Source organism: Polyergus mexicanus, unplaced genomic scaffold (assembly GCF_030449975.1).
Source record: "Polyergus mexicanus isolate NDT 795.1 unplaced genomic scaffold, iyPolMexi1.0 SCAF_13, whole genome shotgun sequence".
Taxonomy (NCBI): domain Eukaryota; kingdom Metazoa; phylum Arthropoda; class Insecta; order Hymenoptera; family Formicidae; genus Polyergus; species Polyergus mexicanus.
The window spans coordinates 9,604,305-9,626,073 of NW_027223333.1; the positions used below are offsets into that span (position 1 = coordinate 9,604,305).

A 21,769-nucleotide genomic window follows, 5' to 3' on the forward strand; every position below is an offset into this window, starting at 1 on the left:
ACCCAGGATTCTTGCTGGTATCTGGCTACGAACTGGATCATCGCCTTTCGCATACTCACAAATCACGTATTGATTTATTCATGCAATTGCCACTGGTGCTGGTTTCTGCACTTTACTATATTCTGCGAGTTTTTGTTTCTCTCCCTTTTGGTGATTCTAACTTGAAAAACACATTCAGGAATTTGAAAATACAATCATTAACGCTACACTTTTCCTTCTATATAAGTATAAGAATGATTGAGAGACGAATTATATCTTTATTGCCAGTTTTTTGATTTGTCATTGTTTCATTATGTCTTATTATTACGCGACTAATTATCAATTTCCAATTGTGTACGAATGGTTATATCTATAGATATATATCGTATTAGCGAAGTATTTATCTTGCATATGTAGTAGGTGTTATCTTTTTGATTGATTGAAATTCTCGAGATTGTGTGAAACGAGACCATGTAATGGTACTTTGTAATAATATAACTTTAACACTACATATATTATAGTAGAATGCATGCACGAGAGATAGCAGCGATGTAAAACTGACTCTTGCTCTCATAACTAGCTGTATACAATGATATACATACTTAAATATTAAATCGATACACCAGAATTGCGCAAAACGATCGTAATCATTTGCTAATTATAAGGATTGCATTGTGTCTGAAAACAATTGCCATTGCTTTTATTTCTAATTTCATTGCGTTTAACTGGTGTTTTCTCAACAACAAAAAATGTTAAAGTTTTTCTAAATGATAACCGAGATTGGAAATAGAAGAATTGACAATAGACAAAAATTGAGATATGAATGAAACATTTTAACTTTTTAACACATTAGAATATATATTAGAGTATATATGTATATACATATATATATATAGATATATATATTAAATATAAATATCCATATAAAATAACGGACGTATATAGTCCTAACTTGGTAGCGATGACGTGGGTAATCTCATGCGGTAACTGTGAGTGTGTAAATACAAAAAGCTCATATTACCTCGTGGGGTTTCCCACTCGTTACCACGATTCGTCAAAATTACAAACTCTTTCGATCAGTCAAAAATCATTTTTACATACATCAATCAGAATAGTCAGTCATTTTTTTTCAGCTGTGATCAGTTCAGTTTATAGCATGTGATATATGTAGTCTTGTATAAATGTGTGAGTGAGTGTGTGTGTGTGTGTTTTTAGATACAATATATAAACTGTATGAGATTTTTTTATATATGTACACATATGGAGAGAGAGAGAGAGAGAGAGAGAGAGGGGGGGGGCTATATATAAAATAATATATAACAATTGTGTGTGTGTATGTTTGCGTGCGTATTGTCTTGAAAATACTCTGTTAGAGTTTGAATGTACTCTGCTACGTAATTGGAGTACAAATCATTACTAAAACGCTTCTTTAATTCTAGTGGCATGCGTGCGACTTTAGTTTCGTAGAACGGCATGATAAACGAAGAATGCAGCATGAGTAATTAAGACGCAGGCGAGAGTATTGCATCAGGTACTGGTGTGATGTCGAGGCAACCAGTACTTGTGTTATACTTACGCTCGTGTCCTTTCAAACTACCAATTCATCAACGATGGATCGCGCATGGTGTACATAGAAATCATATAAATTTTGCATAAATAATATTTGGAATAAGCATCGTACATAAACACATAAACACATATATATATATACACACATTTATGAGTATTAATGTTGCATCCTATATAAAGATGAAAAAGACGAAAGAACGAAAATTCTACATGTATATGCAAATGAATTTAATTATTAAATTCTTGCTTTTTTTCATTTTCCTCTCGGATTTAAATTTATATTGTCTTTTAAAAAGCGTTTGAATAAAGATAAAAAATGTGTATATTAATATAAAAAATGTATACTATATTGGTTTCTAGTTGCGCGATTGACGACATCGTTAAATTTTGCCGAGCAAAGAATAAAAGAGGCAATGGAGCATGATGAGGAGAAAATCGACAAGTGAGTGAATATAATTTTTTTTCTAAACAAATGAACAAATGAAGAGTACCTTTTCTCTCTTGGATAATTTTTTTTCTTTTTCTTTTTTTTTTCAGGATTCTCATTAAAAATCTTCTCTTGGGTTATTTATCCTCGGCTACATCAGACAAGTCTGCGATACTCAGGGTCTTTGCCAATGTCTTGAATTTCACCGACTCGGAAAAAGATAAAACTGGTTTGATGAACAACAATGGGACTGCACAGAGCGGTCGGCTCTTACGCTCTCACGACAAAAGTGACAGTGTGCCTTCAAAGGTATACAGATTAATTTACTAATATGAATATTAATTAATTAATTAATCAGACTCAACCATTAAAAGTTTTGCTTGCATTCGTAATTGGACAATTGCGACTAAATCACGATATATTGTATACATTTTGCATATTTTGCAGTATCAGGAAGCGTCTTTATCAACAGCTTTTGTGAGATTTTTAGAAAGTGAATCTAAACCGAAGCCTCAGTTACCACCTTTGCCGATCGTGAATTCAGTGAGTAACAACAATTTGTTGTGATGCGAAATTCTTCATTTAAAGAAACATTATTCTCATTATGCGTTTTAATTGCAGTCTTCGTCGCGATCAGGATACAGCAAACAGCAGCCTCCATCATCGGCACAATCTACATTATTGTTGTCTAACGTTGCTCTTCCAACATTTCCAGACTTTATTCCGGCGAGAAATACGGGATCTATCTTGAAGGAGGTATTAAAGGACAGTTGATATTAAACGCATTATATTAAAAAAAATTGTACAAATAATATTAGAGATTACAATATATTCGATTGCATTTTATACCAATCAATTGTATCGCCTGACTGCATCCCACTAGACTCACCTTTTGCACATTATCCGAATTTTATTTTTTTAATAACCAGTTACATGGTTAGTATATGTATATGTATATGATGTATACTTTATGTGTGTATATGTCTCTGTATGTTGGATAGATAAAAACAGCGATATTCTTGTTCACTTGAACTAGAGTTTTAATATAGCCATATAAAGTTACAATGAACAAAAAGTATATCGTTGCTTTCTTTTCGCAAAGAATAACAGAGATTCTCTACTTATAACGCAATGACACAAAGTCAATTACTACAAGTAACATAAATACATAGTAAAGTTTCATTATACCTCTAACGCACGTACTGGGGGCATAAATACAAAATTAGATCGTGCGCATCCCAACAGAACTAATGTATAAAATATAAATCTCTATTCAACGATTTCATACATTAGATATTATCATTTTCCAAAACATATGTACATAGACCACCTGGCACTTTTCGTTCAATCATATCAAACTGTGGTGGCGTTTTATAAAAAACTGGATACATTTTTTTATTTAATAACTAACTATAAATTTTTCGATAATTATCACAACAAACAGATGCAAAATAGCCGTTAGTGATTAATGTTTTATCATATATAAACAAATATATATATATATATATATATATAAAACATTTATTTAATTACGTCCAAAAAATTGCTAACAAACAAGTTCGATATAATTTATTGAAAAATCGATTTATAATTTATAATTTATTTTAAAGAAATTCATTGAAAAATTTTAATAAGCACTTTGACTTTCATAATTATTATAGTTTCTGCATAATATTTATTGTAAAGAAAACAATAATTTAGCGATTTTAGAAACGCTCACCCTTTTTAATTTTAGCAATTGTTGAAATTGATTGAATTGAGGTTGTGAAATGAAAGGATGTTAATTTCAATATTAATGGATTGTTTGCTCAAAACTTGTAGATAATGAGATTCTAAGTAGCTGTTCGGGTCTGGTATGTTGTGATTTAATGCCTCAATTTCCTAAATTTCTTTAGCGGAATACAGATTACGATAGTAATCTCACGAAAAAGTATATATAATTTTTGTACTAATAGAAATACTCGTAATATAGATGCGTTAATTGTGTCTTACATAACGCGCATCATGAAACCTTTGTCAGCACCTTTATCGGATATCAAAATGATATAACTGTAAAGTACGTATGTTGATAATTAATCCGTAATTTGATATGTCAATCGAAATTGATAATTATAGTTTCAAACGGTAAATAAAATTGTTGAAATATTACATTTAAACCTTGGTTAAGAGCGATATGAGAAAAACATTACCGTTTAAAACAAACGATTATTGTTATATGCAGGCGCGCGCGGGCGCACACATTTTAAAACAAATAGTGCATATCGCCAAAAAAATATTTAAAATCAAATAATGTCCAGACAAATTTTCAGTCGATCAATTTTCATCGAAATCAATGTACTTAGACATATGATATAATGCAATAGTTTATAACAACACGTAGTAAAATACAGTACATGGTAGTAAATATTTTCCATATGAACGCATGATCCAGACCCAACCAACCATTTAAATTTTAATTACGCGTGTGCTAGCAACGCGATTTCAACGTTTATTTTAATTTTAATCGAGACTGAATATACGCACTATATAAATATAATATTTCTGTAGCAAATATTCGCATGACAAATATAACAATATGAAACATTTCACATTTAAGCGTAATCCTGTTTTTGTGCGCTTTCTTCTATTTTTAAGACTTATCACACGTTTCGTTAAACACTAACGAGATTCAAATTGATATACCCTGAGCAGGTATAAATTTCAAATGATTCATATCTAGAAACGATACATTGTATCGAAATATTAACAACTATAATCCATATGTAATGGAAGCATTCACTTTTCATAAGCAAGAGTATCCGTTATTTGATGTATACTAATCTCATCGTAAATCGCAATGCAATATACCATATATATATATATATATATATATATATATATATATATATATATATATATATATATATATATAAGTTAGTTTATTTAATAAAGTCATTCTTTTCTAGAAAAGCTGTTTGTTTAAAAAAAACATGTAATTAAATAGCTGTTATTAAACAATCTGTTAATTGTATGAGAGATGTTTAATAATCTAATACTGAAATTATATTTCTTCCTTCAAGTATTTTTGATTCTCGTTGTTTTAAAAAGTAATCTATAGCAATTTGCACGTTATCAAATTTGGTCACATATAATCAAAGGTACGGATACTCGATTGCCACAATTCTAATTGAAATTGATCATGTCATGGGCCTGATAGTCCTCTACAATACAATAATCAATAATCTTATCTAAAGCGTTCTTTTGGTCCTATCTTCAGATATTAGAATGCACATAGATATTAGCGTCAAAGTTTCGCTTCTGTGATATATAAATGATGTATAACGTATAAGTCTAAAGTGTACGAATATCACAATTTCATCTCCCATAACACTATATGTGCGTCATTACTGTTGGGATCTTTGAACGCGTAGGTCGATTTCGAACTTTTGTCAATATAGGATTGCGCATGTAATTGCCTCCAATTGATATAACCACGTCCACCCATTAGCGTCAATACCGTTCTTTTAGGTTGTTCTATTTGTTGCATCGTTTTACCATTCTTCTTACCATTCATCTTAAGATTACTCGCAGATGTTGTTTCTAATGTGGATTGTATTGCGCTATTGTTAGTTGGAGAGAGGTCGTAAGGACCGTTACGACTAGCTATGCTACTATTACGCGATAATTTTCCAGTTTTTAGAGATAGATTTTCTTCCGAAGATGTGTACAAAGAGCTCGCATGAGAATCCACCGACCAGTTGGAAAGATCCAATGATCTAGGTCTAGTGATTTTCATTTTCAATCTACGATCCAAGGTACTCACTTTATTTGGTATGGCTGCCAATTCTGGGTCGCTTCTTCTCAATGTCTCGTAAATAGGATCTATACCCGAATTGTTTTCATTTTCGTAATCCTTCACGTACATCAATTCACCGTAAAGTCCGTAAACGTCACAATTCTCACCAGAACTCTGCGAACTGGAGATGGAGCTTGATAAAAATCCACAACCAGCTCCTAATCCCCTCGGAAGTGTTTTCGAGCCTCTACATTCATATTCCTTGCTTCGCTTTCTTCTCAGCATTACCGGGCTTCCCGTCAACTGTTGTTTCAGTTTCGCGATATTATTACACGCAGACGAATCTAAACTCGTTCTATCTCGCGATTTCTGTTCGGCATCTCTCGTTCTTAATGGTACACTTTCGTCATCATTGACGCGAACATTCTTCGCAGTAGAATACATTGTGCCTTTCGTATTGTGTACCGCCAATAAAAATGTAATCGGACCAAAGTGGGCATGATACGAAATATTGACGCGTCCGCTGATGATTGGCACTCCCTCCAAACGCGGTAATGGAATAGTTAAACTAATACCTACATTAGTGCCGACCCATAAGAGACCTTTACACGCTAAAAGCGCCGTAACCGTAACCGCAGTTTGACTATTGACAGCCAGAGTGCCACCGCACAAATTGAGAGGATTATTCATTTTCGTCACTCTCAACACATTGGACGCTATATTGATGTCTTGCAAGTGTTTGAACGTTTCCGTGTGATAGAGACAAACTGTACTGGAATTTTTAAGAGCGACCCAAAGACCGACCCCGGAATGGGCCATGAGTCTCACATTTCCAACATGTTCGTGTTGTGCGCTAAAGTTCTTGGTGACATCTCCCGAAGTGGCATTAAGTACCCAAACCTTTTTGCCACAGGCGGCATAAACTGACTGATTAATTGGCATTAGGCACGAGACTGGATCGTTACCGAGTGATATAACAAAGGGATCTTTGAGGGCCCAGATACCATCGGCTTGTCGTTTAAATAAAAGTAGCAAACCCGTGCCTAACGCTACGAAAACATTGTCGCAATGATATTTGATTTCAATTATAGGTCCCGAGACAGGATAATTGCCGATCTCTTCTTCCTTTTCGGGTTCTGTCGCGGCATAAATAATAATTTTCCGAGAATCCGTGCCCATCCATACGAGATCACTGGCGAGCGTGGTAAAATCATTGGAAACCCCTTTTACGAACTCGATGGCGTTTACTCTAGTTTCGACCAGATCGAAAGTAGTTATACGTTTCAAACAAGTCGCCGATGCTGTTGTCGACTGACCAAAAACTGTTACATGACTGGATATGCCGTCTCCTGTACATATCCACAAATAATTTTGACTTCTACCGCGTCGTCTAGTGGAACGTGAATTTTCAATGGAATAATAACAACCGCAACGTACCTACGATTAAAACATTGTGATATTACGTGTGTATAATATAATAATAATTGATAATAATATCAACACATATACGTGAGATTTCTATGTATAGCGTACATAAATATATTATTATATTAGACAGACATGTGACACTTTTGTAACAACTTACTTCAGTCTGATGTTGCGAGCGATATACGGCTTGTGAACTAACGAAAAGTGGCATTTTCGTGGACGGTCTTTGCTCCTGTTCAGGTACTTCCCACGATGGAGAATTGTTGGGATCCAAAGCTAATTGCGCCAATCTAAGTTCAGTTATCCAATCCTTTTTCACCAGTGGATTTTCTGTTTGAAATGTGTACATTTGACCTTGCTTTGTGACTAGTTGGAGACAACAGCTATCGGCCCATACCATATCCTCGTCCTTCTGCTGTATCGACATTTGTATCGATTGCAGAATTTGCTTGGTAGTCTGCAGTGTCATTCCCTATGAATTCAAACAAAAAATACGGTTCTAATTAATTAGTTTTCAAATCTACGATAAAATCATCGAGTTTTTATTACAAATTGGTTTTATATGCAAATGTGTGGCGCGCGCGCGCGTGTGTTCAAATCAAATATATAAAAACACATATAATAGCAAATTCATAATTTTCTTTTTACCTCGTATCTACCCTTCAATTGGACCACTAAGTCACTTATCCTGGACATGACTTCGTAATCGTGCATAAGATCGTTCATTTCTACACAAAGATTATCCGCGTCATTTGCTTGTCCACATTCTCCACCGCTTTTGTCAGATTTTAAACTACCACCTTTATTCAAACCAGCGGTGAGTAATCGACTTAAAGTCGGAGAAGTACTAGTATCTTGAATCTAAAACAACATTAGTAATACTATTAATTTTGCATATTGTATATCTTTAAGAGAAATGTTTTTATTCTTATTATAAATTTATTTTGTATATTTAATAAGACTTTAATATATGTAATGTAAAATCACATACTTCGATATCCGATACCGGATACGTCCATTTTAGCGTTAATCGTTCGTTTCCTGAAAAATCTTCCGTCGATCTCGGAGTAACGGAAACGCATACTACTAAATCGTTTAGTAGCAACAATCTTCTTCTTTTGGATTTCGTTATCATACCATTTTGATTGAATTCCTAATAAACAAATTGCATATTTCATTTATTACCCATATTCATTCGTTACTATCATGTTACGTACATACATACATACATACATACATACATACATACATACATACATACAAACATACAGACATATAATATTGCGTTATGTATTTTGAATGCACACGTTTGATGACATAGTCTTACCAATTGCGTGACATTATCTTCTCTAATAAGATAGCGTGACGTTGAAGAAAGCGGACGATGCGACAATTTTCCGGAAACATGTCGCAACATTTCTTTAAACGCTTGGAATTGCTCCGCTTCTCGTTTTCTCTCGTTTAGCATTTCGGCCAAACTCTCGAGTTGCGTTAACGCCAACTGCAGAGACATTCTATCATGGTGTCCTTGTGGTGTATGCTTTAATAAATCCTAAACATAAGACATAAGATTGTTAGTTTGACGATTCTGAGAGAAAGCAATTTTTCACATTTCATTAACAAAAACTTACTTGCAAAAATAAGATAAATTGTGGGAACCTTTGTACAGGTTTGACCATTAAACCAAAGAAAGATAATCTATCGTGGGCACTAATTTGTTTCACCTGCAAAGATGGAAAAAATATATTCACGTATATATATACAGATTGCGAAATTGAGATTCGAGAGAATTTTTTATATGTAAATCGAGGCGGTACCTTAAAAAAATCAGCGAGCGCGGTCTTCCTCTTTGATTCTTGTTTGGCTAAATCCATCGCGACAGAAAAGTTGTTTATAAAGCCGCTGTAAATGTCAAGAACAATGGCTTTGCTGAAACTCGCGACGAATACATCACCCAACTTTTCATCCTTGTCCCAGGATCGTACGCATTCCGCCAGAGCAATTCTAAATAATGTATGACATTGCAAAATTTCGGGTAATCTATGAAATAATGTCGCTATCTTGGATTGACTCAGTATAGGTGGTGAAGATTCCTCCAATGGTTTCTTATAGTCCTAAAATAAAAATAGTAATCTACGTGAGAGAGAAATTGTTGTCCCCTTCTTTGCGCTTGATACGAAATTAGATTGTTTTCAGTATATACGTACATTTACTAATCTTTGCAAAGTAGATACATAACTGTTTTCGGAATGTACTATCGCGGCCACAATATGTCGACGTTTCAATTGTTGAGGAGACAAGTTTGGAGGTGGTGGCGGAAGAGTAGGTGGAGCTTGTCTTCTTTGTTGCATACACTGAAATTGTATCATCGCGCTACTCTCTTCGTCGACCTAGAATATGTAACGAGATTATCCGATTATTATAAGAACTAAAAAGAATAAGATAATCGAGTACAGGATGCGATTAATTGAAATGAAAATTGCGCAGAAACGGAATACTCACTTCGCAAAGCTGTGGCATTTGCGACGTTTTGACAGGGCTGGTTAGAGATACCGTATCCGGGGAATCTACATCGTAATGATGCGTTGACCCTCTGCGAATGCTGAACCATCTCGAGAGGCGTCCGTGATTTCCCGGAGATTCCAGAAGATCCGCACTGTTGGCCGGTATATTCTGAAATCGCCACTTGTCGCAAAGCGTACGTGCTTTATGCAACGTATTTCTCAATTGGCAATTACTTCTGCAAAGAACAAGTGACAAATTTTCATTACGGACGTAACTTTACCGAATTGTGTAACGAGATTAAGAACTTACTTAATACTGATATTACTCTTTTCGCTTTCATCGTCAGAAGAGATATCGTGATCCGATGCCGAACACCAAGAGTCCTCGCTTCTGGCGGACTGTGTGGACGTGTTGGACCTGCTTGTCTCTAAAGAGGGATGACGCGCGTTTCCACTGATCGTTTCCATTTTGCCGGGTCCTACGTCATCCCACGATTTGCACCTTGAACGAGGCTCGTCTGGAAGCGTATCGATAAAAAAAAAACGTGAATATTAATTACATCGGCAAATAAATCCGAGTTTAAAGATCAACAAAACGCTCGCCATCTACCTCAACTTGATACATGAAAAAGAAAAAGAGTCTCTTTTGCCGCGATATAGTTTACACGTGTAGAGAGGATTTCGTTTTTTACTATCCATCTATAATAGAATTTATAACGCACAAGTCTCGTAGTCTAACTTGTAGTCGCACGCGCGCGCGTCATCGGACCAACTATAGGCCGAGTCTGCTATGCGTCATCTCTTTGAGGATAGACGATGATTTCCGTATTTTATTCTCTCCGACGAGACGGGCAGAGGGAGAAGGTTCAAAAATTGTCAATTATATTATACGTAGTACGAGCAATTTTTTACGAATGTGTATAACGAATACGGGAGATCGAGTCGCTTCGTCGCGCGGAAGCGTCGCTTTGTTACGCATCGCCTGTTTTATTGGACCTTCCGCTGTGTCGCGCGCTCGTGTTACCAACGCGTTAACGTCGCGATGATCATCTGATTAATGCGACGTACTCCATATTCCCACGTTTCAATGTTTCACGTCGCAAAGACGTATACGATAGAAACAACGCTTTGTAATATTTTTTACTACGAGATATCGAATATTAACGCGTATTCTACTTTATATCGATCAATACAATCTGAAATTGGCTACTTGTAAACTTTTTGTTTCGAGAAGAAACAAAGGAATATATATATATATATATATATATAGCGCTAATCATTAATTAGAGATTACGATATTATAAAATGTTATTTAGAATCATAAAGTCAATTTTTAATTGACCCGCTATCGCGCTATGTAGAGAAATCTTTTATATTTTTGTGAAACAAAGGCATATAGATCACAATAATAAAACGATAGATATTATCACATTTTTCTCGTCTTATTTCGCTATAATGGAATTTGAAAAAACCGGTAGGTAAGCTTTATAATATATTTCATAATATACAAAGAATTACGGACGCATACACACACGCACACACACACACACATTGGCGCTGGACGGCGGTCTCAATCTCACGTGTCACCAAAGTTGTATCCGAAAACTGATACGCCTACTCGTCCATTACCCAATACTTTGACATGGAAAAATACGACTTATCCTATATATCGCTCGACCCACGCATCCACGCACCATCGCATTACGCGTTCGCGCGTGTAAATGCGTCAAGTTAAAGGCATACACACGTGTGTATATACTTACGCGTGCGCACTAAGATTCAAGGTGGCTTCGAGCAGGTACGAAAGCAAACGCAATGTCGTTGAAGAAATGTCGAGCTACGTAACAATAATAATGCATAGTCGAGCAAATTATAGGCGTGCTGCGCACGTCTGTCGCGATACTATTTCTCCGGAAATAACGAGAGCCGCGGCCGCGGCCGCGCGCCGCGCGCGTATCTGTCAACTTGTCGCGTGCTCTCTCGCGCAAGAGAGGCGGATGACGAACGACTCCCTCCCTGCTCCCTGTGCTCATTTCTATACGCGTATTATGTACGTGCGTGCGTTCATAATTATACATACACATCTCTTTGCATATCCTTGCGTGAGTTCTTTATTTTTAATCTGTGACGAAAAATTTTATATCCGTATTCTGTCCAAATGACATATATAGGATAATCTGTAATTGGTGCATTTTATCCGTTATTGAGGGACAAATGAAAAGAAAATAGAATGTTTCATTTTTTTTTTTTTTTAAATGAAAGGAGCCTCGAGTATCCTAACAAGAGACAATTGTTTTATAAATATGCATAACTTTATATTTGAAGCAATCGAGTCTATAGTTTACACGTGACAAAATATGCAGCGCTTGATTACGCAGACACGCGTCACGTTCCAAGAAATTGGTCGATTTTTAAAATGACATAACTTTCGATAATTGTATTTTTGACAACGAAACGAAACATTTCTTTTCTCTTTTGTCTTTTATATTTATTCTATTTCTCATTCATACGATCAGGTTATCATAAAAAATACGTACAATTATAAGTATCAAAGATAAAAAGTAGAGAGGAAACTATTTGTAAAACGACACAATCGCGATCACAATCGTATGAAATTGCGCAAACGACGATTAATTTGCATGCAAGCATCTTGGCAAATTTGTATTCGAGATATTCGCCAATTTCCTTTCACTATTTCACCAGTTTATTTACAGAGGCTATGAATATGGAGCGAACGGTACGCTTTCAACAACGCGAGAAATTGCAAATTGGCGGTAGTATTTCAATCAATCGATGTTTTTATGATAAAGGCACGTCTGTGCGACTAGTATAGTTTCTTTCATTTATCGAACATTCTATATCTAAACATGAATATATTCAAACAAAGCTGTTCGCGCGCGCTGTGTGTGTATCTGTGTAGAAAAATTATTTTAAATATTAGGTGTACAACTTTGCTTCCGCCGTTTTCCTATAGATGGCTTTAGCGGTAAGTAGTGGTCGAAATAAATAGATCATAGACGTCATGCGATAAACTTGGGCATCTGTCAACATAACCCCATAGAAACATTAGTCGATTTGTGTCCGCATCATAAAGTTATTCTCGATTGAAAATGTCAGTTTACGAGCCAAATTCTCGTCATTTGCGGGAGATATTAATTTTCTGCTTCAATATGAAGAAATCTGCGGCTGAGGCTCATCGAATGCTCTCAAATACTTATGGCGAAGCCGCTATTAGTGAAAGAACGTGTCGTGAGTGGTTTCAACGCTTCAAGAACGGTGATTCTCACGTCGAAGACCGGCATAGCGGTGGAAGAGAGAAGGTTTTCGAAGATGCAGAATTGGAGGCATTACTTAATGAAGACTCGAGTCAAAGTCAAAAAGAATTGGCACGATCATTGGGAGTGGACAATACTTTGAATCATAAATGTATAACCAGCTTTTTTACAATAAAGCCTCGAATTTCGGGAAAAAAACGGCGGAAGCAAAGTTGTACACCTAATATTTATTCAAAGAAAGAGACAATGACATACACGGGATATATATGAGTAATGGAAAGATCGATTGCACTTGGTAAATAACGGCGCGGCAGTTTTTCTGTTTTCACCGTTACTAGATTTTGCAATGTTTCTCATATTCGTCGGTCTCGCATTCAGCAGCATTCAGCAAAGTGCGTGCGAGCAACGCAGCAATTTTCCATGCCGCGATTGTTCACACGAATCATACGAGGATGGATCGAAAAGTAACGCAAAGGAGCAAACAGGCAATAGGAGCAGGGAATAGAAATTATCCACCAATAGGAGTAGGGAATAGATATTATTCCCTGTTCCTATTGGTGGATAATTTCCATTTCCTGTTTCTATTGCTTGTATTTTTGTATTATGCAATAGGCCTAACTTGGTTCGAAATAACAGACAATGGTTAAAAAAAAATAAATAAAAAAAAGTGTCCAAATAGCTCGAACGAATAATACGACAGCAAACTTCACATGCGTTCTTAAGACGGATGCGACTATAACGAATACACGAACCAACAAGTTACTTTTCCATTCAATTTTCTCGTAGAGCATCCTTCATATAACGATCGATCGACTTTTTAAATTGTATAAATGCGATTTGTGCGACTTGTGCGATAAGCGCAAGTTTCCGCGAAATATTCCGTTCGACTTTTACTGATCGCCGAAATGAGCAATTATCGATACGATAGGTCCAATTGACGGCGTCGTCGCGATAAAATCGGCAAAAGTATTTATTGTTGGACAAAACGTTGACAACACGTTGACAACGAATGATCGATACAAACGTAAAAGCAAAAAAAAAAAAAAAAAAAAAAATGTCACAATTACTAAACTATAATAATTAACTGTCACGCCAATGTTGCCATTTAGGTAAAACTCGATGTTAGCAGTACTTTGCGCAAACACTCGACCATCGAAATCATATTCAAGATGTAAATTAAATGACATTACGCGCGTCATTAAGTGTTAGGTCTAGATTATTTTTCAAGAACGTAATCTATCGACGTTACTGTAATTCTACTCTGCATTAAGCTTTGAGAAAAGTAGACAAATAGATTATCTTTGTTATGCTTTGCGCGGCATTTCAAGCTTGAACCTTTGATAACCTGTACCGTACATGTGGTCGTTAATTACAATTGATATCGATGTGTCAATAAAACGTAATATAATAAACGGAATATGCAGTTTCTCTCTCTCTCTCTCTCTCATAACACAGGAAACACTACTCTAATTGCACGATAAAGCAAGATTACATGTATTTGAAATAATATCATATGGATAAACATATATTTTTGTCCTGAACCGTTTCAAGATTGCAACGATTAATATTCAATATGAAGAATAGAGAAACTCTCCTCCCCCTCCCCCCACCCCACGCACACATATTATATATATACAAGGAAGAGAATGCATTATAAATAATCGTACTTACATTTGATGAGGACAACCCCATTATGCAGTTCCTCCATCTCGCGGAGACGAATATTCCTTGCGATAATTTACTCGTGTAACTTTCTCCGTCTCACTCTCACTCCATAACTAACCTAACATATTCGCAGAATACAATCACGCTACCACACGCGAATTCATACGTGTGTAGGTCTCCGCGCGCGCGCGCGCGCACACGCGCACACCCATACGCGCACGTACGCCTCGCCTTATTACGCGGTATTAAAAATCATATCGGGCACGTGCGCACGCGGCCGGTCGCGGACCGCACAACGCACGATTAATAACGCCGCGGCGTATAGTGATAAGGAAGACGCGCCGCGTTTCGCAACGAAGGAGCACCACAGTCAAGCGAGCAAACGAAACGAATCAACATGGCCGCGCGCTGCGTGTTTCTGGTTTCTGTTCCAGGCCGGCCCTCCGAGTCCGCGCTCCTAGTCGCTGTACACTGATGTGAGGAGATTGGGATTGGAGAAAGAAGCGAAGGGCACGAAGGAAACAGGAGAGACCAAAGGGTGTGTGTGCGTGCGTGCGAGTGCGCGCGCGCGCGCGCGCGTGTGTGTGTGTGTGTGTAGGAGAGGAGGAAAGAACGCGAGCGACTGACACGATCAAAGAATGTATAGCTACCAAACGAGAGAGAAAGTACGAGCGATGAAGAGTGAAACGCATAACGCTGCTCTTGCCTACACCGCGTAACTATGTGTACACCCGAGAGAAGAAGACAGAAAAGTAGAATATAGAGGTAGATGGATTGGACGAGAGACGAGACGGCAAATGAATATAAAAGAGAGGAAGAGGCGCGGAACGCATGAGAAAGGACAAAGAGCGGGGGAGGAGGGAGGGAGAGAGAGAGAGAGAAAGATATGCTGCGAGAGACGAGATAGTAAGATGAGAGACAATCTCGTTTCGAGAGACCAACAGGTGATATGACGCATGGTATATTATGTTGTATGTATGTATGTATGTATGTATGTTCGAGAGAGAATCTTTTTCGCGTTTGAAAATGTATGCCAAGGGAGATGAGATCGCATAGAGTATAGAGAGTATCGTTATATAAATTGGCATTGATGTTTAATTGCAAAGATAAGTTTTTCGCTATAGTGCTAGTCTCGAGATAAAAAAATGTTGCCTTTTAAATATAATGCGAATACGACTCAATCGGTACATGCCGCATCAAAAGTATTTAATCTTATCTCGTCACTAAATTGCCTAGACGGCGCCACCGTGCAATTATAATTACAAATTCATTAATAAGTACGTATATACTACATTACTACATACTTGAAATGAAGAAAATTGAAAAAAAAAGAAAAGAAAAAATTTCTAAACATGTATACATTTCTCGAAATTTTATGAAAAATCTGTAAACGCGCTTAATATTCTAAAGTTATTTCACGAGAAATATATCAGCAATATTTTATTATCTTCTTTGCTATCTTCTTCGATTTGTCGAAAACAAAACGCTTAACATTTTTTCATGAATCAATTATTAAACCGTGTATTACCAAAGTGCGTACAATACAATGAGTACAAGAGTGAACGCGAGAGGTTTATTTTATATGACGTAAATGAAAGGAAGGGAGAGAGAGAAAGAAAGGAGGGGACATTTCACGTGATTTCTCGCATCTGCTTCTTCATCGAATGACCACAGCTGACCTCTTCCAAGTACCAATAATTAACTTTATTCGCCAAATGCACGCGAGCGCATGAACCGAATATGAACATTCACGTTATATCACGCGAGCAATGTACTTTTACGGAAAGAAAGAAACAAACATTATGCATACTTAAACTGCAGTTACACGATAAAACACTTTGTAAAATAAATATGGAAAATACTTGAATCTGTTTTTCAAGAATTATTTAAATTTCTTTTTTATCTCGGAGAAAACATGTAAAATATATATGTGAATCTCTTTTCTCTCTTTTCTTTTCTTTTCTTTTATAAAGATTTTTTTCGAAGCGTACGAATTAATGAAGAAAAAAAAAAACCCCCCTCTGCCTTTTCATTTATTTCTGAGAAACATATTTCCAAGGGAATATACGTCGTCGGTATTCTTGATGCGCAACAGACTACGCATCAAGAATTTGTAACGATACGCTTATACCCAAGTCATTCATAGCCATTCGTAATCTGAAAACTGACTACCGGACACGATGGTCATATCTACGAAACGCGACAACGATGACGACGATCGATTGGTTGACCGGTTGGATAATGTATAATCTATATATTTACATAAATCTACCGTCTACGATAGTTTATCGTGAAAAAAACCAACAATTAATTAGACTCACCAATAATCTTGCTGTTGTTACTATTGTTTCCAAAGGAATGGAGTTTCTTCCAACCTTTCCAGCCTTTTTTCCAAATCATGGCGGCTTTCGTTTTACGTGGAATACCAATTAATTCCGAGCCGCTCGTTTTCCCCATTCCTCTTCTTAAAGATCCCAAGCCGGATCTACAGATAACAAATAAACTATTCAACAAACTATATATGAGATAAAATTAGGCAGTAAGCTTGTTTACAAAATTGAGTATCTAAAAAAAAAAAATGTTTTTATAATCTACCCAATAATCTAATAAATGGTATTAAAACAAATGAGAAGAAAGTGTATAATAATAATATAACTTTTCAATATACCTGTAACTCGCACTAGAGCTCCCACTGAAACCACTGTCCATGTCATATCCGCGCGAGAGCACATCATCAGCGAAACTAGCTAAAGGCAGCAATTCATCGGTGGAAGTTTCATGAGCTTCCTGCGCTATTTCTTCCTCGTTATTATCAACCGGAGTTGGCATCAACATTGCTTCTACGCTTAGGTTAAGTTCCCCGAGCACGCGACGATGCCGCGATTGTACGCGACGTACCTCATCTGCCACAAGTGATCTTCGCGATCCGTGCAACGCGCGATGACATTGCTTGCTGAAAAATTTATCAGCGTTCAAAAAACTGTAACTTTAACGTGTGGATTTCAATTTGATTCTCAATGCGATTATATACTTAATTCTTATACTATAATATAATTATCTATTAGTCATATATTGTATTATCTATTATATTAGCACAAATTTTAAGCTAAATATCCTGCACTATATACATCTATAATTGTATTTAAATTTAATTTACATTGATTTAAATATGTTCCTAAGAAGAAACAATTATCAGAAATCAGGGAGCTGTCTCGCACAGTTTATCTCGCGACAACATATAAAATATGATTATGCGTTTAGCGATTGTTCTCAATTTCAATACGCACGTAATTTATCTCATTTCAACGACTTACGCGCCAGTCGAAGACACAGGATAAAGTCATAATCTACAATTTGTTTTCTTATTGTTCTCAAGTTAATCGCTATCTGCAGCATCCGCTACGGGATACATTGAACCGTGGGGAGTGAATTGCGTTGTTCGCGTACATGTTACATTTGCATGTACAATTTATTTTACATTATTTATAAACTGAGTAAACATATGTATGTTTTTAGCCAATAAATTTCTAAAAAAAAAAAAAGAAAATGTAATTTATATTTCTTTTATTGTAAAGTTTGTAATTTTCATAGACATGTGATGCTGCATATTGTGTTGGCAACTTGTATTATACAAGCACTGAACTCTCTATTAAAATAATTCTTACGAAGCTAATAATTTGTTAACACGGATGAAATCTTTTAATAATGGATATTTACCTGATTTCCGATATTTCTTCGTAAATATTTTCCTCCGTGCCATAGCAAGTTGTATAAGTGTGCCTCTTTAAAGGATCGGATCTTGTCGGCTGCGATTGTTGTTGCGATTGCTGTTGTAGCTGCTGCTGCTGCTGCTGATGGTGGTGCTGTTGCAGATGATCCTGCTGCTGTTGCTGCGAGAGAGCTTGTGTCGGATACGCGACATGAAAGTGACTCGAATCAGACTGGTAGTACGCATACGAATAATCCAAAAGCGGATGTTGGTGAGAACTCGTGATGGGTGACACTGGTGATACCGATTCCATTAAAGCGTTGCGCGATATCTGTGGAAAAAAAAAAAAAAATAAACGCCACGCGATATAAAGATAACTTTTTAACACTGTTAACAGTAGAGTATCTCACAATTCTTAAAAATATATGTAAATTAATAAAAACGCTAAATATTTGTCGGCTTATATTTAAAATATGATCGTATTTTGGAATGTATTTTCTTCCTAATCATTGTTATCTACAACCAAGCACGTATGTGCATTATCAGTGAAATTAATAATTTGTCTCTATACTCTTTCTCCAAAGTTTACCTGATTGTGCGGCGGTGGATAAGGTGGAGGTGGGGGAAATTCCAGGTTGACTATTCGCGGCGACGAGACGCCCGACGTCATTCCTGACCCCCCTAAAGACGAAGCCATGGCACATCCTTCGAAAAACTTTGATCAACTAAACCTCGCGGTCCTTTGATTCCATCGGCTGTTCCATCGGCTTTTTCTAGAATAAGGAAAATAAATATCATTTTACACGTTCGATGCAGTCGACGCATTTCAACGTGTTCTGAAAAACAATAAAGGCGTTGTTCCTGGTTACCTCTTTGTTAGAAATTATGCAATATTGTTTAACGCATTTTAAATGCGAAATTCATTTCGTGAAAGCGGAAACGGAAGTGTTTTACATTTATCACTTGTAATATTGAAAAATGTGATCGGAACGAAGCAAATAAGTCTACACAACACATATGACATAAATGGTAGATTTTTAAGTACGGTCACAGTATCTTGATATTGAAAAGGATGAAAGTGTAGAGTTCTATTCTAAACATTAACGCTTCGTCAAATTTTGTCAATCGTGCGTAAATTATTGTAAAGAGGAAACAATTTACTTCATGTTATAACAATACACCATTATGACACTTTAGTGTTCGTTACTTATTCAATATTAAATTGTTATCCATACAATTCGTATATATACCGTCGTCTTTATGCCAATACCACAAAAGTGCAAATATTGCCACAATCATCAATATGTAATATATTTACTAAAATATATGTAATATTTATTTTTTCTCAAGATATCAATGGTACATAATATTAATGTAACATGTGTGAATATTATGCATAGCGCTTGAATAATCTGAAGGAATTGCAAGAATAAAACAGAAACTTGATTTTTCAGAGCAAATTAAATTTTCAAAAAGCAATAACTCAAAACTACAGAATTGCACATTCGTGGTTTTGGCATAAGGACGATGATATGTAACAACATTTGTAACAACATTTGTATAAAATATATTTCCAAGGATATAAAATCGATTTTAAATAGCTGATTGTACTACTCGGTTCGTTACATGTACAAAAGCTTAACATGTTTATACACGCACTTATCACGCACATGCCTCACGCATAAACACAGATAAACATACACGTACTTTTGTGTAATATTTTCTAATATTTCATAATATATTATGATAAAAAATTGCAAAATTCAGATACGCACATATATATTTGCACAGCTCAAAATCAAATAATAAATATATAAACTCAAAGCTAGCGAGAAAACTAAATTGAGCGTAAAAAAGACGAAACAATAATGTTGGCATCAAAATTGCAACTCTGGCAATTCCACATTTTTCCATTTTCCATATTGTAAAAGTCAAAAAAAATGTTCAACTTTTATTACAGGCCAATCTTTTACTATTCAAGTAACTATAATATTGTAAAAAATACGAAACTAATCGCGTAAGTGAGTAGCTGATCATTTAAGAGATTTCCAATCAACGTGAGAGAAAGAAAAAAGAGGGAGGGAGAGATTCTTCGTGTATGTGTGTGCATAGTGCGTGTACGTATATACAGCTATAATAATATTCCCTACATTTTTAATAAAAACGTGTACACATTATAGTCAAGGGAAACTGATATCGATTGATAAAAAACGTTTATAAATTTTTATTTAGACATGTGAATAATCTGTAAGATTAAATATTATCCAATCTTTGTAATATTTAATGAACGCAACAATCGTATCAATCTTAGAAATGTGGAGAAAAACGAAATAAAATTATTGATGTCAAGTTAGAATATGTATATAATATCACACACATATATGCACGCACGCACGCGCGCACGCAGACACACACATATTCTTCATATTCGTAAACAATAAAGAAAAAAGTTAATCTTCTTCGGCACTTAAATTTTAAGTAGATGAGAAAATTAGTCTGTCAAAAAAATATTCAGAAAGAGGAATTGCGAGTGAAATACATTGCAATATTATCGCGATATTGATAAAATATATTCCAATCTGATCATAATTAAACAAAAAGTATACAAGTACCTCGTAAGCAAGACGAACCGATCAACGGAACGCACGATCCTCCAATCTCACGCGTCTGAATATATTGTATATTCCTTCGGCAGAGCTCTTCTTTTACTCTTTCAATCCTGGAGCAGGAAGACCGATTTGCTTGACGATTACGTACGACGATCGACTGCCACGGAGTGGCCAGTCGGAGGACCACACACGAATAACATACGAACCACAAGAACGAATTCGTTTGCGCCTCGTGTTTAGATAGTTTCGCGTTCGCGTTCGCGTTTGTTGTATGTGAGCTAGCACGCCCCCTTGAGAAGCCAGTCGACCGTCGACCGGTCGACCAAGAAAAGCCGCATCGAAGAGAGAAGAAAGTTGTGGTTGAGGGGGGGAGGGGGGGAGGGAGGACAAGAAGAGAAGGGACGAAAGATTGTAGGAAGGAAAAGAAGAAGAAAAAGAAGTAGAAGGAGAAGGAGGAGGAGGAGGAGGACACACAAAGCGTCGTCTCCATCAGAGACTGCTGGAATGCTCGATCGTGCGGTCTGTAATCGCTCTGACAATGAGACGCGATTCACGCGATTATATCGTATCACTATCCCAATTTTACGACACGAATACCCACACACACGTATATATCTCTCGACTGATCTATTTTGTAAATAAATAAAAAAGAAACATATTGTAATGTAATATATTGAAATCGAAATTTCGCTAGATCGTTCGGTCGATAATTGGCGCGCTCTATCTTATCTTTGGTCGATAAGCGCGACACGATGCTAATTCTAGAAACATACATATACGTATATATAATTGTGTAGTAAAAATACATTTGCGCGTGCAATTATCGCGC

At 36.1% G+C, this 21,769-nt stretch overlaps 2 protein-coding genes across 6 annotated transcripts in view; one reads left to right on the top strand and one right to left on the bottom strand.

The window, feature by feature from the left end:
- The window catches only part of LOC138938718 (thyroid receptor-interacting protein 11), a 21,762-nt gene extending 18,743 nt beyond the window's left edge, over positions 1-3,019 (top strand). The window contains exons 10-13 of the mRNA XM_070305914.1: positions 1,909-1,990; positions 2,086-2,284; positions 2,423-2,518; positions 2,597-3,019. Coding sequence (XP_070162015.1) covers positions 1,909-1,990; positions 2,086-2,284; positions 2,423-2,518; positions 2,597-2,749 — 530 coding nt within the window. The 3' untranslated portion in view covers positions 2,750-3,019. The remainder of the gene's footprint in view (positions 1-1,908; positions 1,991-2,085; positions 2,285-2,422; positions 2,519-2,596) is intronic.
- Positions 2,746-21,237, bottom strand: LOC138938717 (rho guanine nucleotide exchange factor 10). 5 transcript variants are annotated; one of them, XM_070305909.1, is made up of 15 exons: positions 20,944-21,237; positions 18,921-19,104; positions 18,340-18,662; positions 17,291-17,575; positions 16,944-17,107; positions 9,993-10,200; positions 9,681-9,918; positions 9,386-9,568; positions 8,996-9,292; positions 8,810-8,902; positions 8,506-8,730; positions 8,170-8,331; positions 7,827-8,039; positions 7,336-7,650; positions 2,746-7,187 (listed from the first exon to the last, which is right to left on the bottom strand). In XM_070305909.1, exons 2-15 carry the CDS (start codon positions 19,026-19,028, stop codon positions 5,322-5,324), a joined length of 4,680 nt encoding a protein of 1,559 aa, XP_070162010.1. In that variant the 5' UTR covers positions 19,029-19,104; positions 20,944-21,237; the 3' UTR covers positions 2,746-5,321. The 5 variants fall into 5 exon arrangements, with proteins under 5 accessions (XP_070162010.1, XP_070162011.1, XP_070162012.1 ...); XM_070305910.1 differs by lacking the exons at positions 16,944-17,107; positions 17,291-17,575; positions 18,340-18,662; positions 18,921-19,104; positions 20,944-21,237 and adding an exon at positions 14,629-15,539; XM_070305911.1 differs by lacking the exons at positions 16,944-17,107; positions 17,291-17,575; positions 18,340-18,662; positions 18,921-19,104; positions 20,944-21,237 and adding an exon at positions 11,446-11,646.
- Positions 21,238-21,769: the final 532 nt, after the last annotated feature.

Coding starts and splice junctions, on each gene's coding strand:
- LOC138938717 (XM_070305909.1), bottom strand. CDS start 19,028: ATGGCTTCGTCTTTAGGGGGGTCAGGAATGACGTCGGGCGTCTCGTCG. Junction 17,576..18,339: donor GAAGAAATATCGGAAATCAG/GTAAATATCCAT, acceptor TAAATTTTTCAG/CAAGCAATGTCATCGCGCGT. Junction 7,651..7,826: donor AATTGAAGGGTAGATACGAG/GTAAAAAGAAAA, acceptor TTGAATTCATAG/GGAATGACACTGCAGACTAC.